At 37.1% G+C, this 22,059-nt stretch overlaps 1 protein-coding gene across 3 annotated transcripts in view; it reads left to right on the top strand.

Annotated features, from left to right (window-relative positions):
- The first annotated feature begins 4,129 nt into the window (after positions 1 to 4,129).
- golim4a (golgi integral membrane protein 4a) overlaps positions 4,130 to 22,059 on the top strand; it is a 29,942-nt gene continuing 12,012 nt past the window's right edge. The window contains exons 1-5 of one of the 3 annotated variants that reach the window (XM_028465068.1): positions 4,130 to 4,773; positions 21,127 to 21,201; positions 21,377 to 21,426; positions 21,564 to 21,617; positions 21,858 to 22,008. In XM_028465068.1, coding sequence (XP_028320869.1) covers positions 4,587 to 4,773; positions 21,127 to 21,201; positions 21,377 to 21,426; positions 21,564 to 21,617; positions 21,858 to 22,008 — 517 coding nt within the window. In that variant the 5' untranslated portion in view covers positions 4,130 to 4,586. The remainder of the gene's footprint in view (positions 4,774 to 21,126; positions 21,202 to 21,376; positions 21,427 to 21,563; positions 21,618 to 21,857; positions 22,009 to 22,059) is intronic. The other 2 variants (XM_028465066.1, XM_028465067.1) reach the window with 2 other exon arrangements.

Raw genomic sequence — 22,059 nt, 5'->3', positions numbered from 1 at the left:
CCCCCCTTTTTTTGGTAATTTCCAGATCATTGACGCATGAATGGGGCCCATTACTCCGCATGTGCCGCGGAGGCCCCATCTTTAAAATGACTACTCCTCCATGTTTGTTGAATCGGGCTGTAATTTCACATGGATATTCTATGAGCGGATGTCAACAGCCTCTTGGACACCTTTTTCGATAATTTCTAACTTTATCGGAACATAGTTGTAATATATCGTTTCAAAGGCAATTCATCGTAGATTGTGATTTTACGTCGCTCAATTTCATTTATTTTACTCGGTTCACTGAATTCTTGGGAACATGGTACATGCTACTCAGCGTGGGCCGGGCCGTTGTTCATCAACCAATTAATTAGTCATTGGCTGTTGGACTTTTTGAGCCACACAAGTAAATTCATACGTACTTTATTTCATTATTAGTTACCATTTCTGAGTTGATGTCCTACATGAAGCTCAACAAGCAATACTAATTATATTTGCATTTATTTCATATACTGAGTTTTTATTACTTTAGAGAACAATTAAGTTAAACACCAATTAATGGATCGTAGACATTTGCACCAGTAGCAAAAAGCGGTGCTGCCAGTGCAAATTAGCTGACACACTTCTGTTAGACTGCCTCACTGCAACTTTGGCTACAGATGTAGATTACCTTCATCACTATGAAGGTGAATATTTATTCATAGGTGCACACAATTCTTGGTTTGAGGCTTAAAAGCAACACTTAGGATTGTTGATTTGTGGTCACTTTTTTAAAAATAAATTTTTTTTCCATAACCACCTCACATGATGAACAAAATAGAGGAATGTGTAAATAACGTGATTTTTAACTGTAATTCAAAATAAATAAATGCTACTGAACTCATGGACAGTCCTCAAATGTTTTGTAGCTTACAGTAATTTTTAATAAAAATTTGTTTAACAAAACAAAAAACTACTATACAAAAGATATAGCGAGTATTTATTATTTATATGGGTTTATTTGTGTATTTAACATCAGTGCTACAAAAATGAATTATGAAATTTAAGAGTTCCAGTTAAATGTCCTGGGTAGATGGAATCCTCTCAGGTGTCTGTACAGGTTGTTTGTGGAGCCTGTGATATAAAATGTTCCTCTGTTTTCTTTCACTCATTTCCATCACTTTTCACCGTAAAGTCTGTGTGTCTGTTGCCTTTCTCCTCCTCATTGTAGACACACAGACAGAGCTACATGTATATTATTGACAAATCATGTCTGGTTGAAAAACTCAAACAAATCAGCTCCTATTATTGTCATTTACTTTTATCGCCAAAACCTTAGGAGCACGTATGTGTGTTACAACATTTGATCTGGTGTGCATTGTGCGCTTTGGTCCCACATGGGAATATTTGCACTACTTACAGTATGTGCGCCCCTGTAAATAATGTTTTTTTTTTTTTTGTTTGGTTTTCTTTGTCCTTGCTTTGACTTCCTGACAGAACAAAATGTTTATGTTCATCTTTGCATATATTAGTTTGATTGCAAATAAGAAAAAAAAAAGTCACATTAATGTAATCTCTATGAAAGGATGTGATATTCACACATTTGTTACTGTTGAATAAATACTTCTTTTAAAATTCCTGGATGATATTTATTTTATTCTCATGCGTGGCATTCTGGAAGATTGTTTCCCTTATGGTGACAGTGAGACTACAGTAATAATCTCAACATTTGTGTTAATGCCAAAAGCTAATAACAGTTGTTTATTATTAAAATACATTTAAAAACAAAAGATGAGCACTATTACTACCGTGGTGACCTCATTCCTGGTACTGCTGTCCTGTAATAAACATTGTGCTCGTTGATAAAAAACAGTGTAAATAAAATGAATTGTTTCAGTTCTAAAGATCATTTTGATCATTAAACGGGATTAGTAAACATGTTGTGTTGTCCTCTGACACAATGCGATCTCAGGCGTTCTTTTCTAATGCTTACCACGACCTACCTCTTTAAGAAGAATATGACCTTATTTATAATATGTGATTTGTTTTTTTAATGTAAGAATGATGAAAAATAATCCAATGAATTTATGTTTTTAACCTTAGTACAGTAGTTTTTCAGAAGAAGAAAATGTAAAAAGTGAATAAAGACAAACACACTGATTTATTTTTGTTGAAGAGTCTTTGGATAATTCTAAGTTTAAGTTAAAATAGTCTGCATAGTTTTACACTGGTTCTGCAGGTTTTTCAGACTCTAAAATGTCACCAGATTCTATATGTGAAGGAGAATAAGAGAGAACATTGAGCTATTTTGAGGGCTGAGGTCAGATTCATTGTTTAAAATATTTTTATTGTTAAGCATGTACAGTAAAACAACTTTGTACCTACTGTATATAACGTAAAGATGACACTGACTACATAGTAACATTGTAATATTCTATTTAACCCAGTGAGTATTTTTACACACAAACTATTTTAATATACCAGTACACGTAAGGGCATGATGTTTCTATGCAGCGTGTTTACAGAAACCTCTGTGCATTTAATGTTCATAAGTTAAATACCTTTCCATTCCCATTTTATGTGTTTATTCTAAATCAGGTAGTTTATCTTGGCTGATTTTTACTGCTTTGTATACACTATTGTAAAGAGTGCTAATGTATAGTGGGTACAGAAAGTATTCAGACCCCTTCAAATTTTTCACTCTGTTTCATTGCAGCCATTTGCTAAAATCAAAGAAGTTAATTTTATTTCTCATTAATGTACACTCAGCATCCCGTCTTGACAGAAAAAAAAAAACAGAAATGTAGAATTTTTTGCAAATTTATGAAAAAAGAAAAACTGAAATATCACATGGTTCGTACCCACTGTAAATACAAGAGCACTCTGATACCACTGATCCACCGACCTGGTGCTGGTGCTACTTCTGTGTTAGTGCCTAAGAAATGTCTATTACCATTAATAACAATACAGTTGGCCCAAATGTATGAATGGGTACCTCCATTTAAAAACAAAACAAAAAAAATGGATGAAATGTGTAGAAAATATACATGATGGTGACGTATGCATTAATATGCTGAAGTGTAGACGTTAATATGGCAAAGTATAGGCGTTACTATGGCGATGTATAGACATCTTTCTGGTAAAGTATAGACATTAATGTGTATAGAGATTCATATGGTAAAGTGTAGACATTAATATGGTAAAGTATAGACATCTATACGGTAGACTCTCCCATATCAATGTCTATATTTTACCAGGTAAAATATAGACATTATGATGGTAGACTCATTAATATGGTTGATTATAGACATTAAGGTAGCGTGTAGAGTATAGACGTTAATATGGTGATGTATAGACATGTTTCTCGTAAAGTATAGACATTAATATAGCAAAGTATAGGCATTAATATGGTTGAGTATAGACAGTAATATGGTAAAGTATAGACATTTTTATGGTAGAGTATCAATATTAAAATGGTAGACTCTCCCATATCAACGTCTATATTTTACCAGGTAGAGTATAGACATTATGATGGTAGAGTCATTAATATGGTATAGACATTAAGGTAGCGTGTAGAGTATAGACGTTAATATGGTGATGTATAGACATGTTTCTCGTAAAGTATAGACATGAATATAGCAAAGTATAGACATTAATAGGTTGACAAATATACCTTAATATGTATAGAGATTAACATGGTAAAGTATAGACATTAATATTGTGGAACATAGACATTATGATTGTATAGACATTAACATGGTAGAGTATATACATTAATATGGCAAAATATAGATGTTAATATGGTGATGTATAGACATGTTCCTCGTAAAGTATAGACATTAATATAGCAAAGTATAGGTATTAATATTGTAAAGTATACACATTAATTTGGATAGAATTTAATATACCTTAATTTGTATAGAGGTTAACATAGTAAAGTATAAGACATTAATATGGTAGAGTATACATGATGTTTTCTCTGAGTGCCCATTAATAGAGGGCTGTGTGCTGCATGTCGTCATACCAGGGGAAATTAAAGCTTTCAAAACAAATTTGCGAATGATAAACTGATTCAGTGCGTGCCAAAATCATTTTTGACAGACATGTCAGGCGACCAATGGGTGAAGCTAGATCCAATGGGGCGGGACTAAAGGACTTAGTGGGCCGGACCACCCTCAGGGTCTGTGGGATGCAGGCGGGTACCGAGGCTGACACGTAACTAAACTCATAGGTAGAGCGGAGGCCTCGTCGTGGACCTAAGCTTTAACTTTAGGCTTTGGACTTGAGTCTATTGTGTGTGTAAGACACGGTAAAGTGTGAGTAGAGACTCTGAAGCAGGCAGCAGCGCTAGGTCTAGGTTAGCACTGGTCCTCTTCTCTTCTCCGTGGAGCTGGAGTTTAACTGAAAGTCTGGAGAAAATCTCAGCGAGCGCTTTAAAAGTTGCTGAACCGACTGGAAGCAGGACGAGCTGAAGCAATGTAAACTATAAACAAGCCAGCAAAAGTCGTTTGTCCCTCCAGTGGAAATGCTCGGGGAGTGAAAAGAACCAGACAGGAGTTTAAAGTAGGAAGTTAGTTGCAGCAAAGACGGGTCTTTTTGACACAGACGGCGGGGAGGGCTGCGTCATGGGGAACGGGCTCTGCTCCCGGAGGCAGCGGAAGATCTTCCAGTGCCTGCTGCTGTTCACCGTGGCGTGTGGGATGATCTACGGGGGGATGCTGTCCTACGAGGTGCACAGCCAGCTGAGGAGGACCGAGGCCGTGGCTCTGAAGTACCAGCAGCACCAGGAATCCCTGTCTGCTCAGCTCCAAGGTAAACAAACAGACTGGGATGGAACTGGAGATTGATGTGTCCACAACTGGTAGAACAGAGGAGGGGAGGGGGGGGGGGATCCTTCAACCAAACATTACATGCACTGTAGTGGTTGTTACGTCGTTATACTAATAGTATTAACAAGAGTTAAAACTACTTAAAATAGTCATTATCTAGTTTACCCCAATAAAGAAACTAAATTACAACTTCCAGTGCAACTATTTCAAGCTATAATAAAGAGTGGCTTTATATATGGATATTTATTTATTCTTTTTTGTAATATCACTTCAATGTCAATCACACAAAAAAAAGATAAAACATACATAAAAAATGTTTATACACTGTTATAGTCTGAAAATAATGATGTAGAAGGTTAAACTTGTATTTACTTAGTACATACCCACAATTCCCCTCTCAGTAATATTACAATATTTCTAATTTAACTATTTTTTTTAATGGAAAATACGTTCATTAAAACAGTGACAATATACAGTATTAGGGCTACAGCTATGAAATATTTTAGCAGTTGAGTATTCCATCGATTAATCGGGGGAAAAAACAAATTTTGCGTGGTTTAAGCTTAATTTTACATATACAGTACAACCAAAAATAAGACCATCACTTAATTATACCAACCAGTTTGTTTCCTTAAAAAACAAAACATATTGGTTACGTATGTATTGTGCAAAAGAAAAACAATAATAAAAACAAAAATCCATGTTTGTTGCAAAAAAAATTCACTGTACATAGTGTCAACCGAAGGTAAAAAACACAGACATTGTATTAAAAAAAAAAAAAAAAAAAAGTCATCAAAGCAAAGAAAACTCATAGATTTGTTTTGTAATCGAGGTATTCAAATATCTTGAGGAATGGACATTATACAGTAATAGTAATACAGTTATTAGATAATACAAAGTTTGTTTGTTTTTTTTAAAATCTTAAATAATGTGTAGACAAAATAGCATATGTAAATATAATCTAATAATGAATCGATAACTTGTAATGTCTTTTAAGCATCCTTTTATCATGATGTCAAACCGGTCAATGGTTCAGAGCACAGTTAATCACAAATGAAGCAGAAACATTAATAAGCTGATGCATGGATTAGTCATTTGGGAATTTTTGCAGAGAACTAGAGGAGGTGGAGGATCCAAGCACAGAGAGAGATCAAGGCAGCAGTCAGGCATAGCGTTCATAAAACTAGTCATTTTTAATAATTAAAAAAAAACAAATCCAAAAATGCACAAGGAGGCGTGAGGAATCCAGGGATCAGCAGACAACTATGAACCAGCCATCATTCTGTGTCCAAACACTCAGCTAAATAATGAGAGAGGATTGATTGGGAACCAGCCACACCTGGGTGCTAAGCATGAGTCAGCTAATCACTCAACCCAAACACACTGACATCACTGGGAGGTGGAGACACAAACAGGAAAACCTGGGAAGCACAAAAAGACAAGATTTAAAACATGAAACTAGAATTGAAAACTGAATAAACAAAGACACAGAAAAACAAAAAGGAGACAATGAGGGCTAAAGACAACTAAAACCAAACAGGACTTGACAAAAATGTCATTCCATTGTGCTCTCAAAAATGAAAAAAAGATCTAATTCGCTGACTCTCCAAATCACGTGTCAAACTCATGGTTCAGGGGCCAAATCAAGCCCTTTTAGAGCATCCAATTTGGCTCGCAGAGAAAAAATGAATCATTGTGTAAACAAAACTCAACAATATTTGCAGGGGCTTACAGTTTTCCAGGTGCTTTCCCCCCCCCCCCCACATAATTGCCGTCATTTTTAATGTTAAACCTTTGAAAAAACTCAAAATTCTAACAAAACCTTAATTTATCGTTAAACTATTACATAACATTTCCTTTAATTAAATAGAAATTGGTCACAAAATCGAGGATATTTTAAGTGAAGATCAGGTTGGGACTGATATCTATCACTTATTTCTTAGATATTGTCAGTTTCTTACATATTTTGCATTTCATCTATACATAGAAGTGTACACTAGGGCACAGTAATGATGAAATTGCTCATTTTTCTGCATAAAATCTGCGGCCCACTGGATACCTCGGTATTTGAGGGGGCATGTAAAAGCATGGGTGGGCACAATTATTATTAGTCTACATTTTCTTTTTCTTTTTTTAGCATCATGACACAATTCCATACTCAATAAAATGGGCTTGGATATATATACAGAGGCACTGATTTGATAACTGGCACCAAGTAGCCACACTTACATGTTTTTTTAACAATTCACTTTTTTTAAAAAACATGTTGTACTATGATGAATGTTGCAGTTTGTCCAGTTCACACACACACACACACACACACACACACACACACACACACACACACACACACACACACACACACACACACACACACACACACACACACACTTTCAGTAGAGGCATCCTGGTACGGAATTCAGGCGCTACAGTAAGTTCAGTTTCAACCACGTCGTTTCCAGCCAATCGGAGTAGAGCAGTTAGCTTTGATGGATCCAAGATGTTATCCTCAGCCTCTGGGTACAGAGCAGCAGGTGCTCCAATGAGCGGTGCTGCGCTCTCCAAAACATGCATCCATCTCGCCTGGCACTGCATTAATAACACTATAATACAACCTGTTAAACTCAAGCTTTTCATCTATTACACCTTGTGGCTGTCCAACTGTTTCCTTGACTGTAAAGTCACAGAGGTTCTTGCACACTGTCCGTTTCCTCTTGCTTGGATATGGACCGGTCACTGGATTAGCATCAGCATCCGTATCCAGAGGAGCTGAGATCACACAGTGCATCAAAGCCTTTTTCTGTGCACAGTGTCTTTTTACGGTTTGATATGCGGTTCACTAGCATCACCGCTGTGTACAAGTCCTGTGTACTAGTAGTAGTCTGTTAGGTGAAATATATACCGGTAGCTAGATAATTTCAAACATACGTGCTAAGGCAAGGCAAATTTATTTGTATAGCGCATTGACATGATCAAAAGTGCAACAGAAAACATTCAACAGCTTTAAATCAATAAGAACATTTAAAATCATCAGTAAAATCAATTAAAATCATCAACAAACACATTACATCAACAACATGACCAAAAATCTCCTTCTCAATCATCCTTTTCGACTCGGCTGTTGCTGTGTAGATTTACATTCATAAAATAAAGGTCATGCACAAACACTATTGTATCTTTATATTTTTAATGATAATAATAATAAATGCAAACTTACAAAAACAAAAAATAGCTATTATCCTATAAAAACACACACAAAAAAAGAAACAAAAAAAAAACCCCTGTGTCACAAATGGGTGGCACTGGGCACAATGCTTGCGCTGGGCCTGGTTGGGGATCACACTGCTCCGTGTTTGGCCCCTGAACTAAAATGAGTTTGACCCCTGTTCTACAGGATATTGATTATTTCAGCATTCTGAGAGCGGACTGTTTCTGTTTTTGTAAATAGTATAAGTTTGATCAATAATCATCAGAGCACTGTTATTTTTTTTTATTTTTTTTTTACCAAGAACATTTTAAAGCTTTCTGACAGCCTGTTTGCAAAATAAAATGGCAATACCCAAAGATGATAACTGTCAGTTACTTAGTTGTAAACATGTCTGCATTTGGCTTAGTGTCAAATGAAGCAATTAAATCAATGGCAGAGTCCACTGAGGTTTGTTGGCATGTCCTGACTCTAACAACACTGTGTCCAAGCTCTGATTGACATAAAACATCCCTCTGACCCCTGAGCCCAAACGTGATAAAACATCTTATATTCCAGTACATTTTTCAGAAAGCTCAGTTGGTTGCATTTTATTTTTACTCAATTTTTATTTTATAAGTGAAATTAATGTTCACACTTTACAGATCGGAGGTTTTCTGCTGAAGAGAAACTATGACATGTCGACACATGGTTCACTTCAGCTGTAGATCAAGAGTTCATCCGAAACATCTGCAGGTTTAACTGATGAGTCTTAACTGTGCACATCCTGTCAATGTTATGCAGGATCTGTGAAAATCTTTGGCAGTTTTCCTTGAAACGAGTAAAATTTCTTCCTACTCACCATCAACCTAATAATCTAAACAGAATTTGCTGATAAATTCTTGCACCAATATTAAATATGCAGCAAAATACCAATACATCAAGCTGAAAAAAACTATTGCAGGCCATTGAGAGGGCACATTTCCTTACTGTCCAGTTGATGTACTGTTTAATTATTATTTTTTAAATATAATCCTCACACTTCAGGGTTCTCGCCAGTGCTGTTGAGCGTAGGGGCCCCCAACGTTGCAAATTTGCTCCTCTATGGAGCAATGGCGCCCCCTAACGCTGAAAACTCAGTTTATATTTAATCGGTACTGTCATAATAATTGTTGCAAACATGGACAAATATGGGACTCCCAGGTGCGCACGGGTAATTTTAACTCTCTTTTTAATCTGCATAACCGAAAAACACATTTATCAGCCGCACCGTCTATTTAATACAGGTGATTGGCTCAGACGATCTCGTCCTCACCTGAGGACCCCTGCACCCCTTTAGCTGCCCCCGATGCTGCCTGTGTGCATCCTCTGCTTACGTAACCGTAATAACGTCCACGTATTTAAGCTCAGAGGAGTGCGGACAGTCTGGACTCTGCTGTGCGTGGAGGCTCAAACATACCGTTGCCTTGAAGAGCCCGACAGCAAAGGCACCGCCCCGCTCCCAACTCGCTGCTTTCCGGCGCCGTGGACATGGTTACCTCGCTGAGCCCTCTCCGCTCTACGGCAAGGACGGAACCCCCCTCACCCCCAGCACGGACAGTCCACAGTGCCCTGACACAGGGACCGGCCCACGTCAGTTTGTTGACCACCAGCTCTGATGAGTTGCTGCACATTTGTCTCAGCACGTACAGTCTCTGGCATGATTTAATAATTCATTGTGTTTTTTTATCCATCCACCTTTTATTTAAAAACAGAAATTCCACAAGTGTTATGAGAGCCGATATTGTAGGTTTTATGTTTTTAAAGCTAATTTGATTGTACACAGCAAAATGTTTAGTGTCTTGTGGGATTTGTGCTGCTCATTTAAGTTTTGTTTGGAAGTCTTTATTTTTACTGAATAAGCTTTTGTGTCAGATTAAATTAGCTGAACAAGCTAATATTTTAGTTATTATTATATATTTGTATTTATTTTGTAATGCGATTACTGTTGGATTTGGTGATTTAATAAAAATAGAGATAATAGTGATACATTTGTTTGGCTACTTTAATGAATGGATACCGACGCCTTGTTTAAAAGTATGAAATAGCCACAAAGTGAGGAAAAGAAAAAAAATTGTAATAATCATTGAAAAAATGAATTGTAGCACCCTGAATCAAAATCAAATGAAATCGTGAGGTAACTTAGATGGCACACTCCTAAAAGTAAGGCAATAACAAAGTTACTTACTTATAGTCCTGGTGAGAAACCTGCATACATTTGTGAGTTATCTCACCCTTTTTGTTGTACCTCCACAATACATTGGTATTTGTGTATGGCGGAACTGGTTTGTGAGGACTGCTTTCAAAATCCTTTGTTCAAATTTGCCAGTAAAAATGCAAGAAAACTGGTTCTCTAGTCCTAATTTTATGGTATGAAAAGCAATCCTACTTGTCTTCTGTTGCAAATGTCCTGATGAATTCACCAGTAAGGAGTCGCAGTGTTAATGCTTATGCATTTAGTCTAAAAGCTGCAACCCAATAGAGAAAAAAATAAAATAAAATATAACCTGCAATCACACATTTACAACGTAAACGCCTAATTTTAAAGTGAGTAATCACAGGCTGCAAAAATAAGTACGGTAATATAGAAGTAAATATGATGTTGGTGACAGCCTTGTAATCCACACATGCAAAGAAATGAAACCATAGATGTCCATACATTTAGTTATGTGTATCAATGTGAAATTACACAGGGAAAAAAGTAATGACCACATGAAGAAAGGAAGGCACAAAAAAGCATGGATCAGTGCTAATTCATATCAGCTGTTTCAGTCCCACCTAATGACTTATACAAAGGTGTCTTATTACCAAGCTGTCTCACAAGACACATCTCATGATGGGTAAAAGCAAAAATCTAGACTCTGTCCGAATAGTCCCTCCTATCCCCTTTCCCATCCACTTTTCCTTAACCCCCGGAAGTGTTTAAGTGGTGGCATTGATAGAGCGTTCAAATTTTCAACAAGCTAAGGAAAGGAGGCTCAATGCTTCCTTTATAACCTTCTTTAGCCTAGGAAACATTAATGTATCCTTTACCAAAGGAGACCAGATAATGCTGACCCACAATTTCTTGCGGCGACAACATCTAAACGGACACGCACACCTGAGCGCTTACGGAAACTCACGAAGACTGAAAAGGGACGGAGATCATATAAGTCCATTTTTGGAAATTTGTTTTTTCACCACGGTAGACGTCACTAACCTTCGTGGCCATCTGATTACTACGTCATCTAGTTGAAGTGCGTCTGATTGTCAAAACAAACGTGATTGCCTTTTCTTAACTCCTCTCCTAACATCTTTCCTTAACCCCGTAACGTTATCCACGGGGTTATGGAAAAGTGTATAGGAAAGGAGCTAGGAGGGACTATTCGGACACACCCCTAGTGATGGTGAGATGGTGTTTAATCACAGGCAGCTGTATCTTCAGCACATGAATTGTGATGCATTGAATTTTTGTGTCTGTTAGGAAACTTTGTGGCTCTTGGGAATGACTATGAATCACAAAAAATGTATGAATGATATAATTCTCTACATCAATAGTCCACTAGTCATGATAATACGTTGTGTAATGTTTTTTTACCCACCTTAGGAACGTGGCAAGCAGTTGTTGAAAGCACTTGTTGAATTAGGGAGAAGTCACTGAATATGCTTGTATAACTTGGACAATAATGTACAGAACAGGGGAGGTTTTATTCAGAAATAACAGTGCTGACAAAAAAGAAAAGAAATAACAGTGCTGAATTGTGAGACATACAGTAATCTTTCGTTTCATGCATACATCCATAATCATGCTTTCTCCTCACTCTCCAAAATCTTCCAACTATCTCTCCTTCTAAACTTTATAAGCTATATCTAAACTATCAAAACACTATCCAGAAGCTGGTTTCCAATCTATATAAACTCTAGCAACTCTGAATTAACCACAACTTTAAATAAGTAAAGAAAAACCTACAGGTTTAACGGAGCCTGAGGGTTTATGATGCTTTCAAACCACCCGACAAACTGAACTACTTTCTTGTCATCATTTTGGCTCCTCCCCCAAATGAAGCAAGCCTCCATGTGTGCTTTGCGGAAACGCCCCCTCCAGTACTCGACACGCTTTGTAGCCTTGGCACATCTCATAACATCACTACAAAGAGCTCTCTCCAGATCTTTGCAACCTTATTGTTGCAAAACATACTGACAGCTTTGGTTACACAGAGGAATTTCTAAACTTCCTAAAGATCCGGTGAGCACTGTTGGGGCCATGATCCGGAAGTGGAAAGAACATCATTTCACCATAAACCAGCCTCTTGCCTCCTTGCAAGATTTCTGACAGAGGAGTGAAAAGACTTATTAGAATAGATCACTTGTGGAGAACTTCAGAAAGACCTGGAATTAGCAGGTACAACTGTTTCAAAGGAAACAATAAGTAATGACCTCAACCTCCATGGCCTGTATGCACGCTCACCACACAAGACTCCATTGCTGAAGAAAAAGCATGTTGAAGCACGTTCAAAGTTTCCTGCACAACATTTGGACTAGCCTGTGAAAAACTGGGAGAATATATAGTCAGATGACACCAAAATGGAACTCTTTGGATGCCATTATTCCCACCGTGTTTGGAGGACAAATGGCACATCACCCCAAAAACACCATACCAACAGTAAGGTTTGGAGGTGGGAAACATCATGGTGTGAGGCTGTTTTTCAGAACACGGTACTTGCACACTTCGTATAATTGAAGGAAGGATGAATGGAAAAATTTACAGCGATATTCTTGGTAAGAATCTTCTGCCATCCACCAGGATGATAAAGATGAAATGAGGGTGGACATTTCAGCAAGGCAATGATCCCAAACATACTCTCAATGGGTTTCAGAGAAAGAAAATAAAGCTGCTAGAATGGCCCCAGCCAATCACCTGACTTAAATCCAATTGAAAATCTATGGAAAGAACTAAAGATCACAGTTCATAGAAGAGGCCCACGGAACCTACAAGATTTGAAGACTGTGTGGAAGAATGGGACAAAATCACACCTGAGCAATGCATGCAACTACCACTAGTTTCTCCATACAGGAGTCATCTTGAAGCTGCTATTACCAACAAAGCCTTTATACAAAGTATTAAATACATTTCAGTAAGTGTGTTTAATACTTTTTTCCCTGTGTCATTTATGGACATCTATGGTTTGATTAATTTGCATGTGTGGATTACATGGGCTATTATTTTACATGCTATAAGTCATGTGCTTCCTTTTAGTAGTTCACCTCATTACATCTTTTAAATAGATGTCAATTTTAAAGAAAGCCTTTTATCCAAATAGCAGTTATGCTCTCTAGCCTTCATTTGGTCCTATCATATTAATCCAAGGCTCTACATTAAACTTTCCTTTAAAAAAATAATCTTTTGGGATTTTTAATGTATTTAATGAAATGAATTTGTCAACTTTTATGGAGAAACTGGAATGGCCTCCTATTTAAAACTGTATACTGAACTCTAGACTTCACTGCAGTATTTAAGTAATTTAGAGAATTACAAAAATCCTGTCAGCCTGGACACTACCCTACAATTCTGTGACCACTACATATAATGATTACCATTGAATGTAATGCTGGGTGTGAATCAGAGCATGCATTCTTTAAATGTGCTGATTGTAATCCAAGTTAGATGATTTGCTGGAGCTGTAAAGATTTATTAGAGCTTAAAGGGGACATATGATGCTAAATCCACTTTTTTAGCCCTTAAATGCATTTTGATGTATATTTAGATTGTTTAGAAGTACAGAAAAGTTCAAATTAGTCTCTTCAGGTGCTCCGTTGATATCTTTATATTCTGATTTTTCGATTCTCTATTACGTTTTTTGAACAATGACGTCACAGTATTTGCAGCGGAACTGCCAAATTAGGACATCGACTCCAGGCCCAACACTTCGAGCAATCCGCCATTTTTATTTCTCGCTGCGATTTTTTAGTCCAAGCTCAAGGATGCCGAAGTTACGAGAGGAGAAATCAAAATGTTTGGTTGTTGGATGTAGTAACCTACACGCTTCATTACAACGTCTCCCAGCATCAGAACCTTTTCGAAGTGCCTGGTTGAGTTTTATTTTTTATGGAAATGTACCCACATCTGTGGGTAAGGTCATTTTTGTGTGCGCGAAGCACTTCAAGGATGACTGCTTCAGCAACCTCTGCCAGTATAAAGAAGGATTTGCCAAAAGACTTCATCTGATTGAGGGGTCAATTCCATCTATCTTTGGAGACGACGAACAGAGCACTTTGGTAAGCTGTAAATAACGCTAAAAAGTGTGATGATAAGACGTCCCTGTCATTGTATTAAAATGCATTTCGTGACGTTAGCTTGGCGCTAGCGTTAGCTCGTTGCTTGTTTTAGCTCACTTGTTAGGGTTCTGCAGGTTCATCATCTTCATTTTCATCTCGCTCCACCGGGTCCGACTCTGGCTCGAACATGTAAGGCTGGATGGACAAGTCTTCCGTTGTTGACATTTTGTAAATAACCTCTGAATAAAAAGTTTATGCACCGCTACATAACCGTATCTCTTCTATCAAACTACAAAAATGGACGAGCAGGGTGGAGTTGAACCGAGTGTCACCTCTGTAACCTGGAGAGGGGGCGGGGTATGGAGTGTCCCATTTGCATTTAAAGAGATCGCACCAAAACAAGTTGCTCTCAGAAGCACATCAGAAAAGAGGTAGAAAAGGGGCCTGTGGAGCAATTCAGTTCCGCTTCATATAGACCACAACTGTATGATTTATATCTAAAAAGGAAGGATTTAAAACCATGATATGTCCCCTTTCAGTCACCAGTTGTTTATCCTAAAAAAACTCACAAAGATTTGTAAAGTAGAAGATGGCCTCTGTCTATGTTGCACTTTCAACAAAATATGAAAAAGCTTTTTTATTTAATCCATCCACATCATGCAGTATTATACGGTCACGTCAAGCACTTTTCCGCTTTCACAAACAAACCTGAACACACGGACTTGGCTGTGCTGACAGGGTGTGTGGTTTGTGTCACTGTGACATGAGGTCAAAATTAACTGTAGGGTGGAGAGCCCTCTGCTTTTTTTTTTTTTTTTTTTTTAGTGAAGGCTCATTTCCTGTCAGATTGTCATAGAGCGTGTCTGAGGGTTTGGTGTGGCTGCTAAACCTGATCATATATCCATGCAGTTTGGTCTCCCTGTCTGTTATTTCTCTGCTCTGCAGACCTACTGTGGTGCTGTAAAGAAATGTCTATTCATAAATAATGTGCACCTCTCATGGCTGCTCGATTATAGAAAAAACTATAATCACAATTATTTTAGTCATAATTGAAATCACGATTATTCAATCCAATATTTGTCAACCAAAAAGTTATTTATTTTTTGTACAAAACAGTGTAAAATATGTTCTTGAAACATAAATAAAATCATTCAAACACTAAGATCAAGTATGTTCACTTATGTACAAAACGTGCATGTGATGTGTCTTTACTTTAGGTCTTCATCATCAAACCCAAACTGTTCCCATAAAAGATAATTTGACTTACCTTGCTTGTTTACCAAGTATTTTTGCTGTATTTCTACTGCCATGTTTCAAGACCACAATCGACAACTTTCCTCATGTTGGCCTGCAGGCTAGCTTTAGCTTTAGCTTTATGAGGGATGGAGCAGAAGAGCTTTCATGCGTGTGCATGTCAATGCCCGAACCTTTTACGAGCCTGATCCTTTCGGATTCTTTCAAAGCATGCGCGTAGACTGCGTCACTTCCTTCACTCGCAATCATGACAACAGAGCTCCTGGGATGTGGTATTTGAATGAGAACCAACCATACAACGTTTGGTAAAAAAAAATTCATGTACACATGTAAATACAGTATGTAACTATTCTGTGGTGTTTTTAATTGTTGATCAAAAAACCACCACAAGACAATATATACAAAAATGGATCAAAACACAATACACAACATGAAAACCAAAATAAATCAGAATTCACTCAAAGCATACATTTATTTTTTTTTATTTTTTTTAATTATGTATTGAAAAGCATCTTCAACATACAGCTGACATAACAAAATGCATATTTGTATATTCAGATTTGTTTCCAGTTTATTTCTTTGTTTCAGTCTAACAAAAACATTTTCAAACATAAATCACAATTTAAAAATATACATAACAAGACTGAAACGCATATATACTGTATTCACACCCAATATACATTAAAAGGTCAGACTGTTTATGCAACGTCTTTCTAATTCTTCAGGGTTTCAGCCTTTTAAATAGTACACAAACTGCCGTAAAATAGGCCGACCGGATGTAGACGCGTTTCGCACGTGTGTTGAAAGGATCTGAAACTGACATCAAACAACTCAAAGTTAGTATTAATAATTGTTGTGTGCCAAGTTTTATTCTTTGTAGATGTCCAAAATCAGGGAAGTTTGTTTTATTATTTAAAAAAAAAAATTTTTTGTAATCGTTGAGTGTAATCATCAAAATTGTAATCAAATTTTGATGAATTGCACAGCCTTACCTCTCATTATAAGCTGTTTTAATCTTCTATCATGTTTGGTTGGTTTCATATGGGCTAATATCAATGGCTTTTTAATTATTACTTTATTTTTCCGTTCAGTCCTTTAAGTGAACTGTAACCGTAACTCCATCCATGTCACTTCACTTACACACCCCACCCCTAAGTTTCATTGTTAAAGAGTGAATCATTCAGCTAATCTTTTTAAGACCCATTGCCACTTGATATCCACAGCTGACTGTGAAAAAGCTGTTTTCCTTGTCCTATATTTAGTTTGCCTGCAGGCTGTGAGCCAGCTACATTGATTCCCTGTTACCCACTATGACCACAGACTGTCCTTTGTCTTTTTTAAGGTATAGATGATCAATGACACTTTGGGGTTTTGCGATGTTTCTGTCAGAGGCGTCACACCCTTTCAAGTCCCATTGCATGCGCCACCAAAGTTTTAATCAATTGTTTTGCAAAAAGGATCAGCGTCATTTGTGAGGCAAAGTGGTGGCATTCTCTTCATGTGCAGTCTTGGGTATCTTTGGCTCTCGGCCCTCGTCCTAAAAGCTTCTCCGTGGTCACTGGAGAAGGACACAAAAACCTTCCCACCTCAATCAATACCAAGCAAAAACTCAACCTCCCTAAAAACGCATGTTAAAACTAAATGTGTAATAAACAACTACACTAAATAAACATTTTAAAAAAGGTTGTATGCTTTGTAGCTGATCAATGTAAATTAAAAAAACCGAAACACAAACAGACAACCAAAAAAAATTAACAAAGATTGCCTAAGTTGCCAATCATAACGTCATAGTGACCGCACACACACACACAAGCATACATACACACAAGGCTAACACAACCTAATGCTATTTTTTCCAGCCCAATGTCTTCAGATGAAGCCCAACCTGGCAACACTGCTCAGACTGTACCATCAAGTGTGAAGCAAAACACAAGTACAGTCTGTTTTATGAATATGCAAATGTGGGTGTTACGATGAGTAAGCAGGTGGAAAGTTTGTAGTTGATACAACTTTTTCTCTGCATTTATTGTCGGTTGGCAACACCCTTAAGCCTGGTTTAAGGTTCAGTGTCAAGACCTACGCCGGAGGCAGGCCGTCACCGTGACACAGAGGTTGGCCCTTTTACTTTTGATTGGAGGGAACACCTTGTTTTGCGATTGGTCGCCTTGTGGCTGTGTGTTGTTGTTACAAATGAGCATTAAAAAGCCCTTGTTTATCCTCCGGTCACAGAAAAATATGTTCTATGTTTTTTAAGCTTCTTTAAAATGTAATTTATTTTTACTGTACCAAACTATGTGTGTTTTGTTGGACACAAACATTAAAACAATGGTTTCAAAACGTGCACTTTATTTTTCAATATAAACATAGGAAACTCATAAACAAAGTATAAAAGTGTATCGAGTGGACTGTCGACTGCTCCGGTCAACAGTCACGCCGGGGGTGAGGGGACCCCGACCCTGCCGTGGAGCGGAGATAGCAGCGAGGTAACCGGGTCCACGGCCCTGGGAAGCGAGGAGTGGGAGCGGGACAGCGCTGTAAAGAATGCTTTAAACATAACGCCATGTCTGCTCCTCAGCTTCCACAGCATGTTGGTCCTTGATTACTGTTAATGAAACACACACCGGGGACTATGGCTACGAAGCGTAATGTGCCTGTGTTTTCACTACGCCAGGATGGCCGAGTGGTCTAAAGCGCCGCCCTCAAGGATTTTTCGTTCAGCTAATGTTGGTTTGAATCCCACATTTGACAAATAATTTTTTTCATTTTAACATATTTAACATGGCAAATTCCACCTTTAAAAATACATTTCTGACAAAATTAAACATTTTAGGGTATTTCCTAGTTTAGGTTTAGGGATAGGGTTTAAATAAAATTGTTAGCAGGGTAGCTAACTGGTAGTCAGGATTTTTGGGAGGCACACGTAAGGTTACGGGGGTGGGGGTCTAAGCCTACGTGCATCTACGGCGGGGGGTTTTACGCAGAACCTTATATCAGGCTTTAGTGTGCATTAGCGCCAAGTATCTTGTAGATACAGAACATCTGTAATGGTTGTTTTTTCATCTTTGTTGTGTGAGAAAAGTATAAGTAAGTTATAAATGGGTTTCAAACCGACAGGAAAGTCAGGAATGTTGTTTCACTTGAAAGCTGACAGCGACACCAGATGATACATTTAACACCTAATCTTAGGGATTAAGTTTGATTAGTTCAGCTTTGTAAAATCTTTTTTGGCATTTAACTCGAGAGCCTGTGTATGTGCATTCATTGTGTCGGAATATTTTAGACATTGTTGCTCAACTCAAAGAGCAGGAGAGACAGTTTGGTACATTGCACTGCAGAAAGGGCCAGAGATATGAATTATGTAACCACATATGAATACAAATAAAAAGGTGTTAAAAGAGAATGTGAAACTCGATTTATATATTTTTAATCATTTCTATTTAATTTGCTTAGTTAATGGCCAAATATCTCACCCTGTTCTTTGTTTTTCCTTTCTGCTGGGAAAGTAGCCACATCATCACTTTGAGTCCTCAGTGGTTAAAATAGCTCAATGTTGACAGGCTTCTTTTAAAGTGGGTGACTCACAGGCTGCAGGGACAACAACAGGTTGTCATAGTCGAATAGAGCCAAAATGGTATGTAACAGTTAGTGTCAGTCTTTAAATTAGTAAATAAAAATAAATAAATAAAAGTATATACATTCAATGAACTGAGCCATGTGTTGGTGAGATCATTTACAGTTACTTTAAATGTTTGTTTTACTTGATGACAGACTTTTCTTTCTGAAACTTCGGGGTTTTTTTTACTACATTTAGCTAAAAATACAATGTTAAAGCCTGTCAAGCAGCAAAAGACTCACTTTTCTTTGTCTTACTGTGTTAACACTTCACAGCAGCCTGTTGGATCACATTCTAAGTGTTCTTAATGTCTCTTGGGTTTAGTGCTAATTTTCCCATTGTGAGTCTTTTAAGAGCTTTGAGGGGCAATCTGAGGGCGTGTCAATGAGTGTGGGGACATAAGGACAGCTGGAAGGATTAGACATGAATGTGGAAGCTTAGGTATGATCTCATTAGTAAATAAAAATGGATTCACAGGCTTTCAGATATTAACAGGCTCTATTGACTAATCTTTTAATAAAGCCCTGTGTTCCCTTTTTTATGTCTACTATTATTGTTTGTTTGGTTTGTCTGTTTTTTTAATGTCATAATAACAACAATAGATGTAGTAGTTTAAGTACGGTAAATTCAGAATCTGTATTATCACATCAGGTACAATGCAGTTTGTGTCCTATTAGAGCTGGGCGATATGGACTAAAACCTCGATAATTTTTTTTCAAAATGTTGATTATACGATATAAATCTTAATAATTTTAATTAGATATAGACAAATCTGGGTTAAATTTGCTGATGCAAAATGCCACACAGACACGTCTAATATCAAACAGCTGCAAAATATGTGACAGTTTTGTGTTTTTCTCTTCTAAGGGACAGCACGTGTGAGTGAGTTCTGTAGCGTGGCCTGTTTAGATGAAGGTCTGGGTTAGGACGCACGCAGTGATCATCTAACTGTGCTTTTCATGCTGTTCTGAGAAGTAGTGAAAGCAATGACTCATAAAATGAGTATTTTAATACAAAATAAGCTGTAAAATAAAAATATATCAATATAGGCGATATTGTAATTTACTATAATGCTAAAAAAGATATCTCAATATATTTTGAATCTCGATATATTGCCCAGGCCTATGTAGTATATGTATGTAATTACATATGAAGTTGCAACACATGATAATCAACAAACATAATTACAAAACAACTCTAGTTAGATTTATTTATTTTTTCTAGTTCATTTTAAATTTTTGAAGGGACTTTATTGTTTAGCGAAATATCAATTTATCTATTTATCTTTTTGTATGACCATTTTTCATCTTGCATACCCACTGAAGTAGCTTCACGTACCCCCAAAGTTACACATGCATACAGGACTTATAATAGTGCAAGAGTCCGTGTAGATATTGTCAACCTCATACCGTATAAATTAGGACTGGGAGATTTTGCCTAAAAAGAAATCTCAGATTTTTTAAAGAAAAATTTGAGTTTCGATTTTTTTTTCAATGCACTTAAAAATGACTGCAGACATCAGATATATTGTAAAACGTGCAACTTTATTGCTGTGATTGTCCTCAAGAGTTAAAATGCATAGAACAATCCCAAAATACAAAGTAAATGAGGCTCTGTCATTCAACAATTTCAAGCTTTAACCCAGGTTTAAGCAAAAGTGCAACAGCGCCTTCACAGTAGCTTAAATTTTCAGATTAAGAAATCAACTACATATTTTATAACATATAACATTACAATTCAAAGTGAATAGTGCAAATAAAAATTTCAACATGCCTGTGGCACACACATAGCCTACTCAAAGGGTCAACACATGTAAACAAAGAGGGGGCTGGCTCACATTGTGCTACAGTAACCCACAAGGACGGAACGCGAAAAAGTCTGAAAAAACTTAATTAGAATTAGCAAAATAAATTTTTTTTATCTCATAGGATTATAATTCATTGTAGGATTGAACTGACTATACCTTACCATGTGTGTTTTTATTTCTTCAGTGGTGTACGAGCATCGCTCCAGGTTGGAGAAGTCTCTGCAGAAAGAGAGGCTGGATCATAAAAAGGCCAAAGACGGTGAGAGAAATGATATCAATGCTAAAGTTTACCTTGTGTTGGATGCAGTATCCTCTCAATGAGGCTCAGGGGAAATTTCTGTTTCTCTTGAAGAGAAAAAAACTATATGTTTGCTTGTTTTTGTTTTTGAGTGCATTTCCTGATTATGTAAATTATATGCTGTGTGTTCTTGTAGATTTACTGGTGAATAAACTAGAAGCACAGCAATCACTGAATAAAGAGAAGGTATGTTTTTTATTCTAATCTGTTTAAATCAATCTGACTTCCTGCTACTTTTTCTGTTTTAGCAGTGAATGATGCACATTTCATTTAGATAAAAACTGCCAAACGGTGTAACGGTGTAACTTTTTATTCCTAAACAGCAAGAAGGAACCAACAGATTCAATTCTTTACAAATGCAACATCAAATGTTAAAGGTATGGATTAATACCCTGTTTGTTTCTTTTTTTGGACCATTCACTCACAAAAAGAAAATGCTTTAATTCAGATTATTTCATATTCATCTATTGTGAACATATTGAGCTATCCCACTCTGTTTTTCCTAGGAGTTAGAAATGAATGTAAATAATTAACAATTTAAAACAGGATTTTTTTTTTTTTTTCTGTTCGTTTAATGATTATCAGTTTATCCACGCATTACTTTTCCCCTCTCTCAGAATCAGCATGAGGACTTGAAGAAGCAGTACTACGAGCTGCATGATCAGCACAATGCCCAGGGCGAGGAGCACAACCGGATGCTGAACGACCACAAGGAGCGCTACGACAAGCTGCACCAAGCCAAAGAGATGGAAATCTCCTCGCTCAAAGGTCGTCATGGTCAAACAGCATCATATTTATTTACTCAATGCACCAGTAAAA

The sequence above is a fragment of the Gouania willdenowi genome, chromosome 13, assembly GCF_900634775.1.
Source record: "Gouania willdenowi chromosome 13, fGouWil2.1, whole genome shotgun sequence".
In the NCBI taxonomy this organism is placed as follows: domain Eukaryota; kingdom Metazoa; phylum Chordata; class Actinopteri; order Blenniiformes; family Gobiesocidae; genus Gouania; species Gouania willdenowi.
The sequence above is the reverse complement of the archived record's forward strand: the minus strand, read 5'-3'. Positions and strand labels throughout refer to the sequence as shown.